At 33.4% G+C, this 16,511-nt stretch overlaps 3 protein-coding genes across 3 annotated transcripts; 1 reads left to right on the top strand and 2 right to left on the bottom strand.

Annotated features, from left to right (window-relative positions):
- Nucleotides 1-258: 258 nt before the first annotated feature.
- Nucleotides 259-1,557, bottom strand: sicily (NADH dehydrogenase (ubiquinone) complex I, assembly factor 6 homolog sicily). Its single transcript, XM_081972675.1, has 4 exons — nt 1,266-1,557; nt 948-1,179; nt 662-894; nt 259-613 (listed from the first exon to the last, which is right to left on the bottom strand). Exons 1-4 carry the CDS (start codon nt 1,385-1,387, stop codon nt 265-267), a joined length of 936 nt encoding a protein of 311 aa, XP_081828801.1. The 5' UTR covers nt 1,388-1,557; the 3' UTR covers nt 259-264.
- Nucleotides 1,558-1,710: 153 nt separating this feature from the next.
- LOC145724414 (uncharacterized) lies at nt 1,711-2,803 on the top strand. The gene is made up of 5 exons (XM_081972694.1): nt 1,711-1,928; nt 2,014-2,183; nt 2,240-2,381; nt 2,437-2,575; nt 2,633-2,803. The coding sequence occupies exons 1-5, from the start codon at nt 1,858-1,860 to the stop codon at nt 2,729-2,731; spliced, it is 621 nt and encodes a 206-aa protein (XP_081828820.1). The 5' UTR covers nt 1,711-1,857; the 3' UTR covers nt 2,732-2,803.
- Nucleotides 2,804-3,186: 383 nt separating this feature from the next.
- Nucleotides 3,187-16,307, bottom strand: Su(dx) (WW domain containing E3 ubiquitin protein ligase suppressor of deltex). Its single transcript, XM_081972611.1, has 14 exons — nt 16,149-16,307; nt 15,961-16,031; nt 15,814-15,874; nt 14,025-14,286; nt 13,753-13,967; nt 13,523-13,696; nt 13,330-13,471; nt 13,089-13,270; nt 9,513-9,673; nt 9,315-9,427; nt 9,126-9,260; nt 8,544-9,066; nt 4,986-5,297; nt 3,187-4,929 (listed from the first exon to the last, which is right to left on the bottom strand). Exons 3-14 carry the CDS (start codon nt 15,872-15,874, stop codon nt 4,660-4,662), a joined length of 2,550 nt encoding a protein of 849 aa, XP_081828737.1. The 5' UTR covers nt 15,961-16,031; nt 16,149-16,307; the 3' UTR covers nt 3,187-4,659.
- Nucleotides 16,308-16,511: the final 204 nt, after the last annotated feature.

Here is a 16,511-nt window from a genome sequence, read left to right as displayed (position 1 = left end):
TCGTAAGAGATACAGGATCGGTTAAATGGGAAAAGTTTTAGGGAATTCAATGCAAAATTCATACCCGGTTTTGAAATTAGATTATTATTTGCCGTTTTCCGGGAAATTGGGAAAACGTGAAACACTGCATTTTTAACTTTGCCTTATACGTAATACCACTAAATTTATTGCAAATAACTGAAACTCTGTGATTACTTTTACACTGCAAAAAAAATCACTGAAAATTTGACAATTCTATATAACAAATAATACAAAAGATTTCTTTTAATATTTATTCCTTAACATAAAAAAATACAATTTAGGCAGCACACTCCAACTTCTTTTAGCTAAACTAGGAGCTAAAGCATTGTAATCCTCCTGTTGTAATTTATCTAAATACATCCACACAGGAACAGCTGGTAAAAGAGTCCTTTTACAATCTTCTGGAACTTTATCACTCAAATTACGGGCTTTTTGTAAATGTTGATGGGCCAAACTGGCCATATCGTACACACAATTTGATAATTTCTCCGAATTTTTTCCCCTCAAAACATCCTCTTGACTCACTTGGTATTTGATTAGTAATTCTTCAGGTATGGGTACAAAATTAATCTTTTTACTGCATGGTACAGATCTTAGGAATGTAAAGTAGAATTTTAGTGCAACACATCATTAAACTTACCTTAATTGTTGTACTAGTCCTTGAGCTTTACCCAAATGGGAAGCTGCATGATCAGCATCCATGTTACTTATACCAGAACCTTCCAGAATCAAGTAATAAGTACTAGACACAGTTTGTTCTGCATATTTCTCAGCTTCATCCAAGGATTTAAAACTATGAGCACTTATAGTTTGTTGTCTAGATGTGACTAGATTTTTTAAAAACCTTTTGCTTAGCTTTACTTTAGAAATTGCCTAAAATGCAACGGTAAAAATCATAGTTTATCACACTCATTTAAGCTGAGCACTTTAAATAATTCCATAGCAACTGGATGTTTGGCGACCTGTTTCAAATCTTTGGTGTAACACTTGTCAATAACTTCATCCCAAAACTTTAAGCGCATCAGACCAATACTTTCCTGAGACACTTGCTCAGCCACTTTGGCTAACTCAACATTTAAACTTCGAATCGCTATAGCCACTGATCTGGCTTGATTTTTGAGTAGTAAAGTGCAGATAAAATTTTCATAGTCATGTTGTCTAAACCCCAAAAAAATAGGTTTCAACATTTAGTTAGGAAAGTGTTTATTGTCAGTATTAGAGTTATTTTTTTTGTCAAGTATTACCTGATAGATTGAAGGCAATATTCTGAAGAAGACTGAGTACTTTTCAGTCTGTGGAATACAGAGCAGTTTACTTGGGCTCCAATGCTGAAGCCCTTGTTAATAGCATTTACACAATAATTCATACTTAAACCATCATAACAAACACACTAAAGTATTGGTAGTTTTTACTCTAAAAAATATTAATTAGGTTTATTTTGTTAATTTTTCCTTAAATTAACAATTAAGGGCTGAAATAATGGAGCTCTTGTTGAAATTAGGTAATAATAATAATAATAAAAACAAACACTAAATTAAATGTGGTTAGGTTGAATTCCTCTTTTCTCATTAAATAATCAATTTTTTTATTCACGTGACAACGTAGAATACGCAACTTAAGCTGTGCACGTGATCATGTATTGAAATAAGTAAACAATACCCACTTGGCATGGATCCTCAAAAAGTTGCTAACATTAGTGACACTGACATTACAGCTGATTGCTTATTGTAAAAAAAAACTAAAAAAATCAGTAAAAAATAATAAAAAGATAAAATTTGTATATGCACCACAAGAAATTGTGCTTTTAAATGTATTTAAAGCAAATTATTATCAATTATGGATTTATTTGGTAAACTATTTGGATTTCCAAACACCCAGAATCCAGAAACTCCAAACAACCACAGAAGGTACAATCTAGAATTCCATTACATTTTTTTGTTTTGTAATGTTCCTAAAACCAACTTAAAAATATTAATGATGCATAATTTGTAGGTTTGGGGTTGCAGACTTTTGGGATGGAATATTCCACAATGGTCAGGAACAGCAAAATGACCCCAGAAAGTCCCAGAGTTTTGTGGACCCTTTTGCAATGCACGAGTTCTTGCATGAGCAAGTGAATAATTTTTTTAGAAACTTTGGAATGCCTACTTTCGGAAGTTTTGGTGTGTGTCCTAGATACAAATAAGCTGCAAGCCATTGTCAATTTGATGTTTCCTAGATTTGCCAGAAATTCCTTCAATAACTGATGGAAATGTTATGGAAGATTATCCTCCAGATTCAAGGGAATCGTTTTTGAAAAAGGGTGCATTGAAACAGAGTCCTAATTATGAAGAAAATGTTGATCAAGACCTTGACGGAAAGTAAGTTACATAAAAACCAGGTTTTCACTTTTAAATAATACTAAATCCTTTTTAGGATTAGCAAACTGGATATCGATAGATTTTTCCAAAAAACTGACTCAGTAGATAAAATTGTTGGACATAAATTTACAAAACCATTTAGTGGAATGTTTTCCCAATCTGTACGAGTAGAAGCTGTAACCAAACCTGATGGAGTAAGTTTCTGTATAACTTTCTTCATTAATGAAAAATTCAAATAAATAATATTTCAGTCTATGGAAATTCGTAAAGTGGTCACAGACAGTGAAGGTAACAAAAAAGTCACCATAACAGAAAGAATGGGCGACAAAGAATATACTTTCAACTACTGAAAATCTAGAATTGTAAAACATTAGTAAATTATTATTATTTAATAGAATGACGTTGTTATGTTGGTAAATAAAGGCTTTTAATCAATATACCCAAGTGTGAGGGACAAATCTGATTTGGTGGATTTTTGACAGCTGTCATTTCACGCTCCATGAGTGGAAACAGAGCGAATGAAGTATGGTTTTGACCAACTACGTCATTGTGACGTCACATTTCTTCAGCTCCATACATACAAGGGGAAAACAAATGCAGGCATTATTTTTTTTCTTTTTTGACTAACAGCTCAGGTTCCAGTTGAAAAATTGCAGTTTTTATTTTTCATTTAAAAAAAAAGTGTGAAAATTATATTTTTTACTTTGTTTTAAGTCACTGGGCAATGTGTTCAACAAAACGTCGATTACCTTGTTTTCTGATGTATTTTGCAATTAAATTTAGGTTGTTGTTAATTAAAGGAATGTAAGTACTGTGAAATTTATTGTAGGGATATATTTACAAACAATTTATTATCTACAACACCTTAAAATACTGCAGAATAACATGTACATTTCTACACATACTCTATTATATTTCTTTGACAACATTCTCATCTATTACATCTAATATAGTTTTATTAATTTATTACGAATATTATTTTAAAATATATACATTACACTTTGGCATTGCGTTTAGTGATTATTTTATGATTTGTGGAATGTACAACATAAGGCTAAGTATTTTTTTTTTAATAATTGTAATACACCTACACCGCCAAAAAATAACTAAATTTTGCTTCCAAAGTAACTTCTTGGTTGGACTTGGTTTTTGCAATCTGATTACAACAATCATCTTATTGGATCAAAGTAGATGGGACAGTAATTTTAAAATGTAAATTTTAGTTAAAGTCTGTTGAAGATAAAAATTGCAGTAAGATTTTTGGTTCAGTTAGAAATTAAAAAAAAAAAAGAAATCTGATTTCATTACTTCTCTAAATTCGTCTGCAATCTAACCTAACCTAACTATTGTGCCAAAATAAATAAAATAAAAATTAGTTATTCCATTTCATTAGACTACTGAAGTCTTATCTTTGACAGACTTTAGTTTATGAGGTAGTTGAATCTCCTGTTACTGCCAATTTGTCATTAAATATTTTTTAGTTTATTCTTACATTTAAAATAGTATACTTTTTTAAGGGATGTAATTTTTCCAATACTACCACTTACCCAATCATATGTTTATTGAGCATTTGATGGTAGAAAGAGTGTTTAAGCTATTCTTCTGAACTACTCATTTAAAAATTAACTAATTTTTATTCTAAACACATATAATTGGTACTATCACAATAAAATATAATATACTGTTCATATTAACAATTAATCTCGATGACTCGATTTTTAGGCATGTACACGAAGCAAAAACGTACATATATACAAAGTGTTCACTACAGAACCATTTTACTTTACATTTGTGTCACTAACAGGCATAAATAAAAATGCATAAAATAGAAAAAAGAACAATTTTTTGTTCCGTTTATGTCTTCTGGACTTATTTTGTACAGGATGTCCCACGTGAGATGTGGATAAGGTTTAATACCTCTGCAATGCTAGTATATACAGCGCGATCAAATCGCAACATGTTATTGAAACCTGCCAGGTTCTAATTTTTGATTAATAATTTTAATTTCTAATTTTTTTTTGGGTAATATATACAAAAATATTAAATATACAGGATCAGTTTTCTAGCAATTGCCATAACTTTCCAAAAGTAATTTTAAAATGTTCTATCAACAATATAAGCTCCCTCTGCTACTAAAACACACAGGCTGAATAGAAAAACGTCTCAAAAGAGAGTATAATAATATTGACAGACACTTCTGAATGTATAAAGAAAACTGGAATAGTGCCATCTCATTTACCTTACTAAAATCAGGTACTTTTTAGTGGTTCCTTTTGATTTACTCTTGTCCGAACGTGTCGGTTTCTTCGATGGCGTAAGTGAGTTTCTCCACCAATTGATCGTAGCTCTTGTACGGCGGCAAATCGAGACGATTGAAACAAGTGTGCGATCGGGGCAGCCACGAGTCTTTACCCACTTTTTCAATACAGAATCGTTGGGGCCCGTTTGAACCCATCAGTTCGGCAAATCCACCCACTGGCACTCTACAAGTACCCGTCACGAATTGCAACAAACGCGCTCTCTTTTCGTTGTCAGACTGTTTGACAAACTGCACAATAAAATTGATTATTTCAAACCATTAAAAAAGAAATCAATGTGACTTACCTGCCAAAACCAGGCAACAGGTTTGCTATTTCTGGTGTAGTGTCTGTAAATGGTATGTCTTTGCCAATCCTCTACGTCGATTTCTTGCATGCCGCACAGCAACAGTTCCAATTCTCTTTCATCAAAGTATTTCAGCCATTCGATGGGCACCACTTCGTTAAAACCGTCCAGGAAAGCTTGCGTTTGCTGTTCGATGCCTCTGGTCATGCGCCAGTTGGTCATCAACGTTAAATACTCCTCTTTGTTCTCTTCAGTCACTTTTTCTGTGTCGCCGTTCTTTTTTAGTTCGTGATGGACTACTTGGCCCAACACCTTAAATAGAATAAGTATTGAAATTTAAATTTAGCTTAAATGTGTTTTTTTATGTTGAAATGATCCATGTGGAGTATACAAGATGTCTGCCAAGTTGTTGCAATAATTTAGCTACAAGAGTGGCTGAAAAGTTTACATGACAAAAATACCTTAAAATTCGTTTTTTAAACTACAGGGTGGTCCAGTTTTAAGTGTCAATAATTCACCATTTGATAGCCAATCAAAAAATAAGTTGACTTGCATTGCGTCATTTTTCTGAAAAACGTTTTCTAAGAAAGATACAGTCCTCCAAATTTCAATTTAAAAAATCGTTTTATAGTTTAAAACTGAACATCCAAGACTTGTGAAAGTCCAAATTTGTCCTGATTAGTCTAAAAACGTGCTTTTTACTATTAGGAATGGTCTTATGATTCGCTTTCTCAGACTGCCGTCCAGGTTGAGTGTCTGAAACTGGCATTCAAGAACTAAAAAAAGTTCGAAAATCAAGACAAAGATTGTATTCTGCATGAAACTCATTTTTTACTACTAAAAATAGTATAAAAGTTGACTTTTAATGCTAGAACGGACCTTACTAGGACTAAAGAGAGTCCAAAAGTATATTTTCAAGACTTTAATTGGTGTACAACTCAATTTTCTTCAACTTTCAACAAGTCAAGAAGTAAATTAAATTTTCGGACTATTTTATTTCTAAAAATTAGTTCTCAAGACTATTATTGTAGCATTTGGTACCAAAATTTTTTACTTTTATTACTGAAGAAACTTGACTTTTGGAAATAGTCTTAAACTCGATTTTTCAGTCTTAAAAAGCACTAAAAACAGTCTGAATTTCTTAAGAGATGCTACAATTTATTGCACCTATGAATGTAGAAGTGGACTAACTGGCTTTTAGGCCTGATAAGTCAAAAACTTTGTAAAGATAGTCTTGAAACTCGATTTGAGGCACTGAAAACAGCCCTAAAACACTAAAAACAGTCGTTTATTAAGAAATACCCGAATTTTTAGCACTGAGGTGTCTAGAAGTCGATTTAATAGTGACAAAGTTTCGAATGCCATTTTAAGTCTATGAAGAATGTAAAAATTGTTTTTTAAGTTTGCTATGTCGATTTTTAAACTGAAAGCAGTTTTGCTAAAAATAGTCCAGAATTCGAAGAAAATGAAAAGCAAAGTAGAAAGCACGAAAAGTTCGTTTTCAAGACAAATTTCATGAATCTAATGTCAATGTCCTGCATCTAAGACTATTTTCAAGACTAAAATATTGAAATTTGTCTTCAAATTATGAAAACTTACTTCAAATGCAAATTTTAAGCTTCTGATGTCACTTTTCATTAGTTCAGTCACATTTTGGGGTTCAAGTCAATTTTTAAGGTTTAAATGTATGAATTTGTAGTAACAAATTCTTGAAAAAGTAGTTTTTATGTCTACAAGTCAATTTTTAGTATTAAAGTCTCTCGATTTGCATGAAAACTGGTTACAAACACAATTTTTAAGCTTCTGAAATTTTTATCTTTTCTAATTCAATTTTCAAAACTAAAGTCTTTTAGTTTGTCTGGAAACTATGAAAACTGGCTACAATAATATTTTTTAAACTTCTTAAGTGAATTTTCCGTTTCCAAGACAATTTTTAAGTTGGGTTGGGTTAGTTTTGGGTCTTTGACCGTAATAACGTGTAATAAAGTGCTTGTTCCAAATTTGATCAATATTGCTCCAACGGTTTGACAGTTCTGACAAAAAAAACGATTTTTTAAACAGAAATTTGAAGGACTGTATTTTCCTTAAGAAGCACTTTTCAGGAAAATGACATAATGAATGTCAACTTATTTTTTAATTGGCTATGGATTGATGAATTATTGACATTCAAAACTGGACCACCCTGTATATTCTGGTTATAAAAACCCGGACACACTGTGTAAACGATTCACATTGTTCTTTATAGAAAACGGAACTAATGAGACAATGCACGTGACCAGCTCAACATTTTAGAATTTTTTTTTTTTTGATAAAATTATGATACATTTAAAACACTTACCTTTCAATTTCCTCAAAATGAAGAAAATTTCATAGACGACTTTTGTTATATCATTTATAAAAATGGATTGAGCGACTAAAATGCCATTATTTCGATACAAACTCAAAATGTCGACTTAAATTTGAATTTCACACTGTCAAATTGAATTTTAAAAAAGTTCTTGCTTGAAGGCCGTTATTTTGTTGGTTTTTTTATTAAAACAAATGTAAATTTGTTAATATCCTGATTGGCTTGCCCACTGATTGGCTACGGCAATTATTAAACTCGAACGCAGAAGTCCTTTGGTCAAAAAAAGCAACTTTCTGTATTTTCTTGACCAATCACAAACAGCAGTGCTGATTACGCAAATACTGCACATTTGGACTTACCATAATTACCTATTTAACTATTTTAGGCGCTTGATGACAACATTTTAGAGATTTGCCATGCCGTTACATTTTCAATAGTAATATTTTAAGCGTAAAATTGCTGAAAATCATGCATGAAGGTTGTTGCCTTAGAAACAGCTTGAATTTTATGGTTATTTGACAATTTTTAGGGAAATAACCAGAAAACACATGAAAGCTGTTTCTTTAGGGCAACAAGTCTGAACGCAAGATTTTTTAAAATTTTACATGCACGAAACGTACTTTTGTGGACTATATCCCGAATAAAAATATACAGTCAATTCGATAATATAACCTTTTTTAGTTTTAATTGTCAGATTTGATTATATGTACCGCCAATTTTTTATACAGTAAGTAGCTATGATTTGAACAATATAGTCACCAGAAAAATGCAATTTTCACGCTGTAACCAAGTGAAAATTGCATTGTAGTTTCAATGGATGAGGGATATAGTCATCAACATTGAGAGCATTCTATGACTCTAAAATCAATTGCAGTCACGTGCTTTGTGTTTTAAAATACACTCGCAAAACAGCAGAAACTTCTTTACCCGCCAAAAGAGTAAAAACCTAATTCTTGGATTGAAACAAATTTAAAAAAAACAGAAATGTATGCAAACCAACACGTTAGTGAATTTCTGTATTGCAAATCCAAGTTTCAAACAACATTTTTTCCACATAAAATTTGAAAACTACTAAAACTATATTATAGTATTATAGTATTGGGTTTATTTTTTAATTCATTCCGAATTTTTTGAGATTATTAATTTGTTTAGTTAACGTTTCAGTTTAAGTAAATAATAATTTCAACTACCTGTAATTATCCACTACTCACCTCAAAATCAACACTGAAAAACAGCTCCAGTCCGCAATCATCAATGTTGTTCTCCTTGATCCACACCAGCGAGTTGTAAAACTCGGGATCGATACTTTCGATGTCCTTCATCACCAGTTTTTTGCCCAGCATCCGCTTGTAGAAAGGCATCGTAAATCCGGAATAAATAAACCGGCCGTGATACAACGCCATCGCGATAAACCGCCCGATAAACTTAAAGTAGGTCAAATGTTCCGGATTGACGTAGGACGCGGGATTGATCTGCAAACTGTAGTTGTTCTTATTCGCGTACTCGAACAAGCAGTACATGGGGTTTAGGGCTTCGTGCGAGACGAGGAAAAACCATTCGCGGCTTACACCACCATAGTCCAGGCCTTCTTCGCCTTTAAACATTATGTAGAGTCGGCGACGTAGCTCGTAGGCGGGTAAACGCATTATGGTGTGGAATGAGTCCTCAAACAGTGTTTGTCGGGACACTTGAATTTTTATATGGCTGGGCAGGGAGTTACTTTGGCATAGGAACCTGTTGAAAGTTTCAAAAAAATACAGATTAAGTAGTAGTAAGGTTATGATTGTATGTACCTAAATTGGCTAATTTTCCATTTGAACGATCTTTCATACGCTCTGGGGACTCCGTAGGCTCCTTTCGGCCCTTTAGGAGCTCCTGGACGAGGGTCTTCAAATGTTGTAGTTTTAGTGTTGTGATCAACGAAATACCTATTTAAATAAATATCACATAAAACCTAAAATATTACTATTTAGTAAAGCAACCTTTTGTTATCCTCTGTGTACCTAATCTCCCAACCTGGAGGTAAAGGTAACTCGTCTATATCACCAATTTCCTGGCCTTGGGTGCGAGGATCTTCCCATTGTGTGGTTCGATTCTAAAAATGAATATCCCCTTGTCAATTTTATTACAAACTAGCAATATTTTAAGTAGGGTTTATCAACCGACTGTCAAGCACTTACCTTGTGGTTGACGAAGTAAACGCGACCCTCGGGTTGCACCCGACGTTCCCAACCAGCGGGCAAAGGTCCAAGACCATCGTCTTCTTCGACGGCTGCGGACGCCGCCGAAGGTCCAGGTGCAGGACTTGATTGATATTGCGGATAGAGAAATCGTTGATTACCTACAGACAAATTGTGTTGTTCGTATATTGCAATTAAACACCCAAAGATAATTATGCTAAAATCTTCTTCATCCATAAGAGAATAATCAGAACAATTTTGGATGTGCATGCCAAAGATAGCTGTAGGAATAATTTCAAAATGCTTGCCTTGTTAACCGCCCCTTCGATTTGCGTTCAGGAGTGTTTATTGTATTTTTTCAAACAGTGTTTAGTGATTTATGCACCTTCTAGCAGATATGGTATAACGACATTAGATTCTAGTACGCCAAAACATTGTATGAGCAAGGTCCTCTTTAAGCATGCATACAATTGCACAATTTATTACCAAAAAGCATGTCCAACCTTAACCAGGTAAAAAAATTATCTATTTATAAGCTACTTGTGGAGATAGAGCCTTACGATTTAGAAAATTACTACACTAGCCTTAAGTAAGATCTTAGACATTTGCCCAACTTTGGACTACAACTTGACGTTATTTTATTATAATGTTGCATATAACACAATTCTAAAATAAAGATTATTATTAATCACAAATCACTTAGTAGTGACAGATTAAAGAGTTGAATTACTGATTGAATTTTTTGTGGAGAAGGCTGAGTGTTCTTACCCATCATTTTTCCAATATTATTTGTTACAGAATTTGGAAACAACCCCATGACCAATAAGTCCATACATAATATCTAGAGAAAGTCAAAGTGGAAGAAAAACTTTTAAAAAAAGACAAGTTTAAAATTACGGTCACTTTCCCACTGAATATTTTGTCTGACAGTAACTGTTGTTTAGGTCACGATAACGTAATTTGTCAAAACCATAATTTGACCAACTGTCAAACGAAGGCGGCCAATATTTCGGGACGTTTTTGGGCGTTTCTTGATTAACGATTTATCCGAAAAATAGATACAACAGTGCTCAATCTTGAATTAAGCCATATCAGCAGCTTTATATCTGTCATTCAAATGTTGTTGTATGTCCAACATTATCTGTCACACAAACTGAGTACCCATGTTTGATAAGACCTTACAGGGTGTCCAGAGACAGTGAAATTTTTCTTTTTCTACACAAGTTTTTCTCCTACTTTAACTGTCTCTGGACGCCCTGTATGGTTCTAGCATATGTAACACAAAATATGAAATCCACGCCTGACTTAAAATTATCTAAATTACTGCCTTAATTTGAGATTGAGCACTTTTCAGATAAATCAAAATTTCTTGAAACACAGGACGTCAATTGAGAAACGGCCAAAAACGTCCCGAGATATGGACCTAAACAACACTTACCTATCATAAAAAAAAAACTAGAAAAAAGTATCGTCAGTTGGGAACTACTTAAAAAAAATCAACTTTTTTGCACGCGTTTCTTTACCAGCCTGTATAGTACAGTTATAGTGCACTAAAGTCAACGTTTTTCCCGTCAGCCAAAAGCCAATAAATCAAGCCCAATGATAATCCAAACGAAAGATTTTAAAAACGATCCAAAAAAATCACTATCCTAGTTGAGGCGGCACACAGTATAATTTAACGTTATTAATAATATAATAAACAAACACACCACATTGCACAAAACTTCGTTTTTCTGGAGTGCAAAAGTTATTTTCTCCAACCATACATAAAATGACATTAATAATAATAATAATAATAACAGTCTTTATTTCGAATTGTGATTAGGATAGAGTACAATGTACATTATCAACTAATACAAAGGAAATAGCGTCATGGTAAACTATGAACTATGTAGTACTTAAAGATACTTATATACATTTTCAGCGATTTTTCCCTAAATACAGATTTCAGAGAATTATCAATCTTTATTTTACAAAATAATCCTCTATAGTGTAGGGTTCTAATTCAATTAGTAAATTTTTTACTTCTTTTTTGAAACTTTTGTCCGTCAATGTTTTCAGCCTGTCTGGTAGGTTGTTAAATAGGCGAATACACATATATTTTGCATCCTCAGTGAGTGTTAATCTATGTTTTGGACAGTTTACATCTTTTTGTCTTGTGTCGTATGTATGATTGACTTTGATGTTAAATAGGTTTTGGTTCTTTTTAAGAAAGATGAGACACTCATATATATAAATTGCATAAACTCAGTCATTATTTTATTTTTTTTAAAGATGGATCTACATGAATCTTTGTATTTCATTTTGAACATTAATCTAATTGCCCTTTTTTGAATTACAAATACATTCTGTATTGAAGTATTTCTACCCCAAAACATAATTGCATACTTCATAATCGATTCAAAGTTGGCAAAATACAATATTTTAAGGGCCGCCAGGTTCAGATACCCGGAGGCAATTCGAATTCCATAGCAAATTGAGTTTAACCAGCCTAGCAGAACATTTATGTGATCAGACCAATCTAGAAATTCATCAATCTGCACTCCCAAAAATTTTGTGTTCTTGGCTAGTAATTGGCTCCTGTCAGTGAGAAGGTGTATTTCATTAGGTTTCTCAAATGTACCTTGTTTTGTTGAAAAAATAATCACACTTGGTTTTTCCATATTTAAAGCTAATTTATTTTTTTTTTAAACCACTCAGAGGTCCTAATAAACAGATCTTTTCCAGACTGAATTAAAGTGCTGATTTCCTCTTGACCTACAAGTAAATTTGTGTCATCTGCAAAGTTGACGATTTTTTCATTTTCTTTTGCTATAGAATTCAGATCGTTCATGTAAATTACAAAGAGTAGTGGCCCCAGAATACTGCCCTGGGCTATTCCATGTTGATTTTCTTTTATATTTGATGTGTATGACTTGCTGTCCCTAAATAGTTTAACCTGTTGTTTCCTATGAGATAAGTAAGAATCAAACAATCTTAGGGCCTTACTTCTAACTCCATAGAGTTCTAATTTTTTTAACCATAATTCTTTATCTACACAATCATAAGCCTTAGATAAGTCTAAAAATATACCTATTCCTAGTTTATGGTTTTCTATGTGTTCAAGGATATGACTTGTAAACTGAAAAATTGCTGTTTATGTTGAACTGATCTTCCGGCAATGTAGCCATGTTGATAACCACTGAAGAGGTCGCACATTATAAAAAAATCTGTTAGCTGTGTGTATAAAACCAATTCAAAAATCTTTGAAAAGGCTGGAAGGATGCTTATTGGTTTGTAATTTCCTATTTCATTTTCATCACCTTTCTTATAAATCGGTTTAACTTGAGCAATTTTCAACTGATCTGGAAAGCATCCCTGCTTGAGACTTTTATTTATTAAGTATGTTAGTGGCTGGATATATGTGGTAGTACCAATTTAACTATACTTGCAGGAATCTCATCTATATACCACTTGTTATTTTGTTTTTTAATTTTGCTGAAAAATCACACAGTTCCTCTTCAGTGATTGGTTTGAAGTGAAATGATTCACTTTAAGTACCTTTTCTTAGAATAAATATAACCACACACAACTTACCCTGTTGAATAACAGTTTGTCTCTGTCCTTGCCACTGTTGAAAATGTTGCAGTCTTTCCAAGTTAGGACGTTGCCACGTTGTCGTTCTTGTGTTATGGTCAACGTAGTAGACGCGACCTCTGGGATCGCGTCTCAATTCCCAACCGGCCGGTAACGGTTGTGGTCTTTCCCATGAAGTTGATCTGGAACATCAAAAATGGTTTTTATTACTACAAACTCCAATATGTAAGTACTGCTGTACCTAGTGTTGTGATCTACGTAATACCGTCGACCATACGTATCCAAACGCATTTCCCAACCGGGTGGTAAAGGTTCATCTTGCCTTTGATCATCTTGATGCATTACGCTTCCGTTGGGTACCGAAGCGGGCGGTCCAATGTTGCCTTATTGATTAAATCAGTTAGAACACATTAGCTAAAAATAAACAGACTCACCATTAGGAATATTATTATTGCTCAAGGAGGTTTGTAATGGCTGAGGCACAGTCTGTGGAGATGGTGGAATTGGTGGGGGCGGTCTTTCTGGTCTGCTGGGTCTTTCACTGACATTATTAGATGTGGTGGCTTCCATGTTTTGTGTACTCTGAGTCCTGGGCTTAATTCTTATACCTTGAAGTAATTTTTTATTTATTTTTATTTAATTTTAAAGCCTTGCAAGATCTAACCATTCAAAACCGTACGTGAAGGGGTACCAGACTGATTTTGAGAACCCATCAAATTAGAACTAGAAACATTATTTAACAACCCATGATCCCTCCGGCTATTACTAGTTGAAACGTCAATGTGCACACCCTTAAAAAGGCACATCAACTCCCCTGCTTTACTAGGAGACTCTGCTTGTGTGGTTTTCATTAAATCCATAGTCACTTCCAGACATTCTCTATAAACAAGTTTAAAAACTAACACTGCAAACAGGACTGTCGTTTCATTTACTTACCGCCCTTCTGCATGTGTCAACAATTGAAAAACATCCACTGTTTTCTCCCCAATTGTTCTGTCTTTCCAGAAACTGTTCTTGTCCAAAACGGCAAAGTGTATTTTTGACGTTAAATTCACTAACAGATTGAAAGGTTCATTCCATTTTGGTTGAGTGGTGTTTTTAACTATTTCCGTTTTGCGCGGATTTTGATCATCCACAGTAATTTCCACATAAGGGCTGGGTTTCATCAAAGATGAAGTACGAATATGAGCACATTCAACTAGAAGAAGATTTAACTTAAGATTTTTTATTTAGAACTTTATTGTTGCCTCACATTCCTTATAACATTTCATTAGACAAGGATTGAATATGTGTTAGGAATAAGTAAAAAGTGGCTTGAAAAACATGATGAAGGCTATTTTCAGTGTAAATTTTTGTTTAATAACACTATTTTTAGTTGTTGTGCAACATCTGGTGACATTTGTACTCAACTCTATAAATTCGAGTAGTACAAATCGCGTTCCCAAAGCTAGAAACAGCTCCATTAATGCCGCATCATTCGGTAAACTAAACCTCACCATTTTTAAGGCTATTTTTGTTTGCTACTGATGTCACATTTCAAAAAGAGCTTCAGATGCTATAAGCATATTGAAATTTAACAATCCATGTAAATAAAGATCAAAGTTTTAAAAAACTACTAACTAGCAAAATGGGTTTTCCAAAGGTATATAAACTTTGATAGCCTAAACTTAAACGTTCCAATAATTGATTTAAACTACCAAAAACCTCTAGTGCCATTTTGAAAGTGTCAGAGACCTATAAATGCTACTGACAATCTTCTAAAAAGTGCCAGAAGCTTCTACAAGTGACTTAAACCTTCCCAGACTTGTTGTTATCAGAGGCCTGTAAGATCATTTTGAAACTTCCATAGACCTATAAATGCTATTGAGAACCCTCTAAAAAGTGGCAGACACCTCAAAAAGTGTCCTTTTTAGACTCTTTTCAATTGTGTCTCTGGGATAGTTTTGAATATGCCAAAGACTTCTAAATGCTACTGAGAACTTTCTGAAAAGTTTGAGAGCTTTCCACCACTGTCTTAAACTTTCCCAGAACAGTTTTAAACTGCCAGAGGCCTCTAGGACCATTTTGAAAGTTCCATAACCCTCTAAATGATATTGGGACCTTCTAAAATGTACCAGAGTCTTCTACAAGTGGCTTAAACTTTCTTAGACTTGTTTTAAATTGTCAGAGGCCTTTAGAACCGTTTTGCTAGTGCCAGGGCTCTTTAAATAATACTGTAAACCTTTTAGAAATTGCCAGAGGCAGTTCTAAAGGCAAATGCATGGCTAACAGATGCTTTTCAAAAAACTGAGCATTAACTTATTATTAATTTAAGTGTGAGTCTTTTGACTATACTTTCTGTTGTAACTAACCCTAATTATGAATCTCTTAACTAGCACTAATTGACCTTCTACTTGAAAAGCTAGGACAATCTAAAACTCAAGTTAGTGTACTAGAAATTGGTTGAGCATTACTTACACTCTTTAAATTAATAGCATATACACACACTGTACCACTGTGCCAGGTAGTAAAAGACCTTTTCTAATTCAATAGGCACAAAGAAACCAACAATAGCCTTTGATGACTGGACATAGATGTCTTGTCTAATCATTAGATTGAGTAAATGTAGAATACAGATAACTTTTATTTCCCTTTGTTTTAAACTTTGTGGTTTTTATTTCATATTTGCAACATTCCATACCTACACACACTAGTTAGGAGACCATTAAAACTAATTATCGCTTACCTGTAACAACAATTTGATGAAAACCTGCTTCAGTTGAAGCAGACTGTGCCATTTGATCCATCTAAAAGAGTTTAAAACTACCATTAGACTAGGAATTCAACTTCAGAAAAATACTTTAGGAATGAAATAGGAGTTCTAAAAATTTACCGTTTTTCTTTTATTAGTCAGTGCTGGATCGAGTGCTAATTGAATTCGGGTTTAATCCTTATCTGTGCCATCTAAAATTAGGTACAATATCCAATTATTTGACAAAATTGTTATAAAATTTTGTGACGATGTTGACGTTTTAATTTACTCTCATTGTGGCGCCCATAAATAATAAAATTATGTCTCACCTTTGTGATGGTAATGCTAGTCAGATACTAAAGAAAAACTGGTGTAAAAGACACAGTAATAACAGGTTTTTTGATGTACAAATTTAACTTTTAATTAATTATCCACCATTTTCACTTTTTGCTTCTTGTATCTTGTATGCAGAAAACTACTGTCATTCGACTGTCAGAAAAGTGAAAACTGTCAACTGTCATCGATTAAATAAATCGCTGGAGTCTTAGATAAGAGATACGGCTGGAGTGGATACCATACAGAACAAACGTACAGATAATTCGCATTTTAATTATGTTATGGGAGATAACTCAAAATCAGGAACAAAGTTTCTTTCGTATACCAAAAAATCAAACATATTAGGTTGACGTCAC

The sequence above is a fragment of the Ips typographus genome, linkage group LG2 (assembly GCF_016097725.1).
Source record: "Ips typographus isolate SLU linkage group LG2, UJ_Ityp_2.0, whole genome shotgun sequence".
Taxonomy (NCBI): domain Eukaryota; kingdom Metazoa; phylum Arthropoda; class Insecta; order Coleoptera; family Curculionidae; genus Ips; species Ips typographus.
Note: the sequence above shows the minus strand (reverse complement) of the source record. Positions and strands in the feature narration are given on the sequence as shown.

Bases quoted from the DNA above. Each gene is read 5' to 3' on its own strand.
- LOC145724414 (XM_081972694.1), top strand. From the start codon at position 1,858: ATGGATTTATTTGGTAAACTATTTGGATTTCCAAACACCCAGAATCCA. The intron at 1,929-2,013 runs GTACAATCTAGA...CATAATTTGTAG, and splicing joins ACTCCAAACAACCACAGAAG to GTTTGGGGTTGCAGACTTTT. The intron at 2,576-2,632 runs GTAAGTTTCTGT...ATAATATTTCAG, and splicing joins CTGTAACCAAACCTGATGGA to TCTATGGAAATTCGTAAAGT.
- sicily (XM_081972675.1), bottom strand. From the start codon at position 1,387: ATGAATTATTGTGTAAATGCTATTAACAAGGGCTTCAGCATTGGAGCC. The intron at 1,180-1,265 runs GTAATACTTGAC...TTTGGGGTTTAG, and splicing joins TATTGCCTTCAATCTATCAG to ACAACATGACTATGAAAATT. The intron at 895-947 runs GTGCTCAGCTTA...GTTGCATTTTAG, and splicing joins TTGCTATGGAATTATTTAAA to GCAATTTCTAAAGTAAAGCT.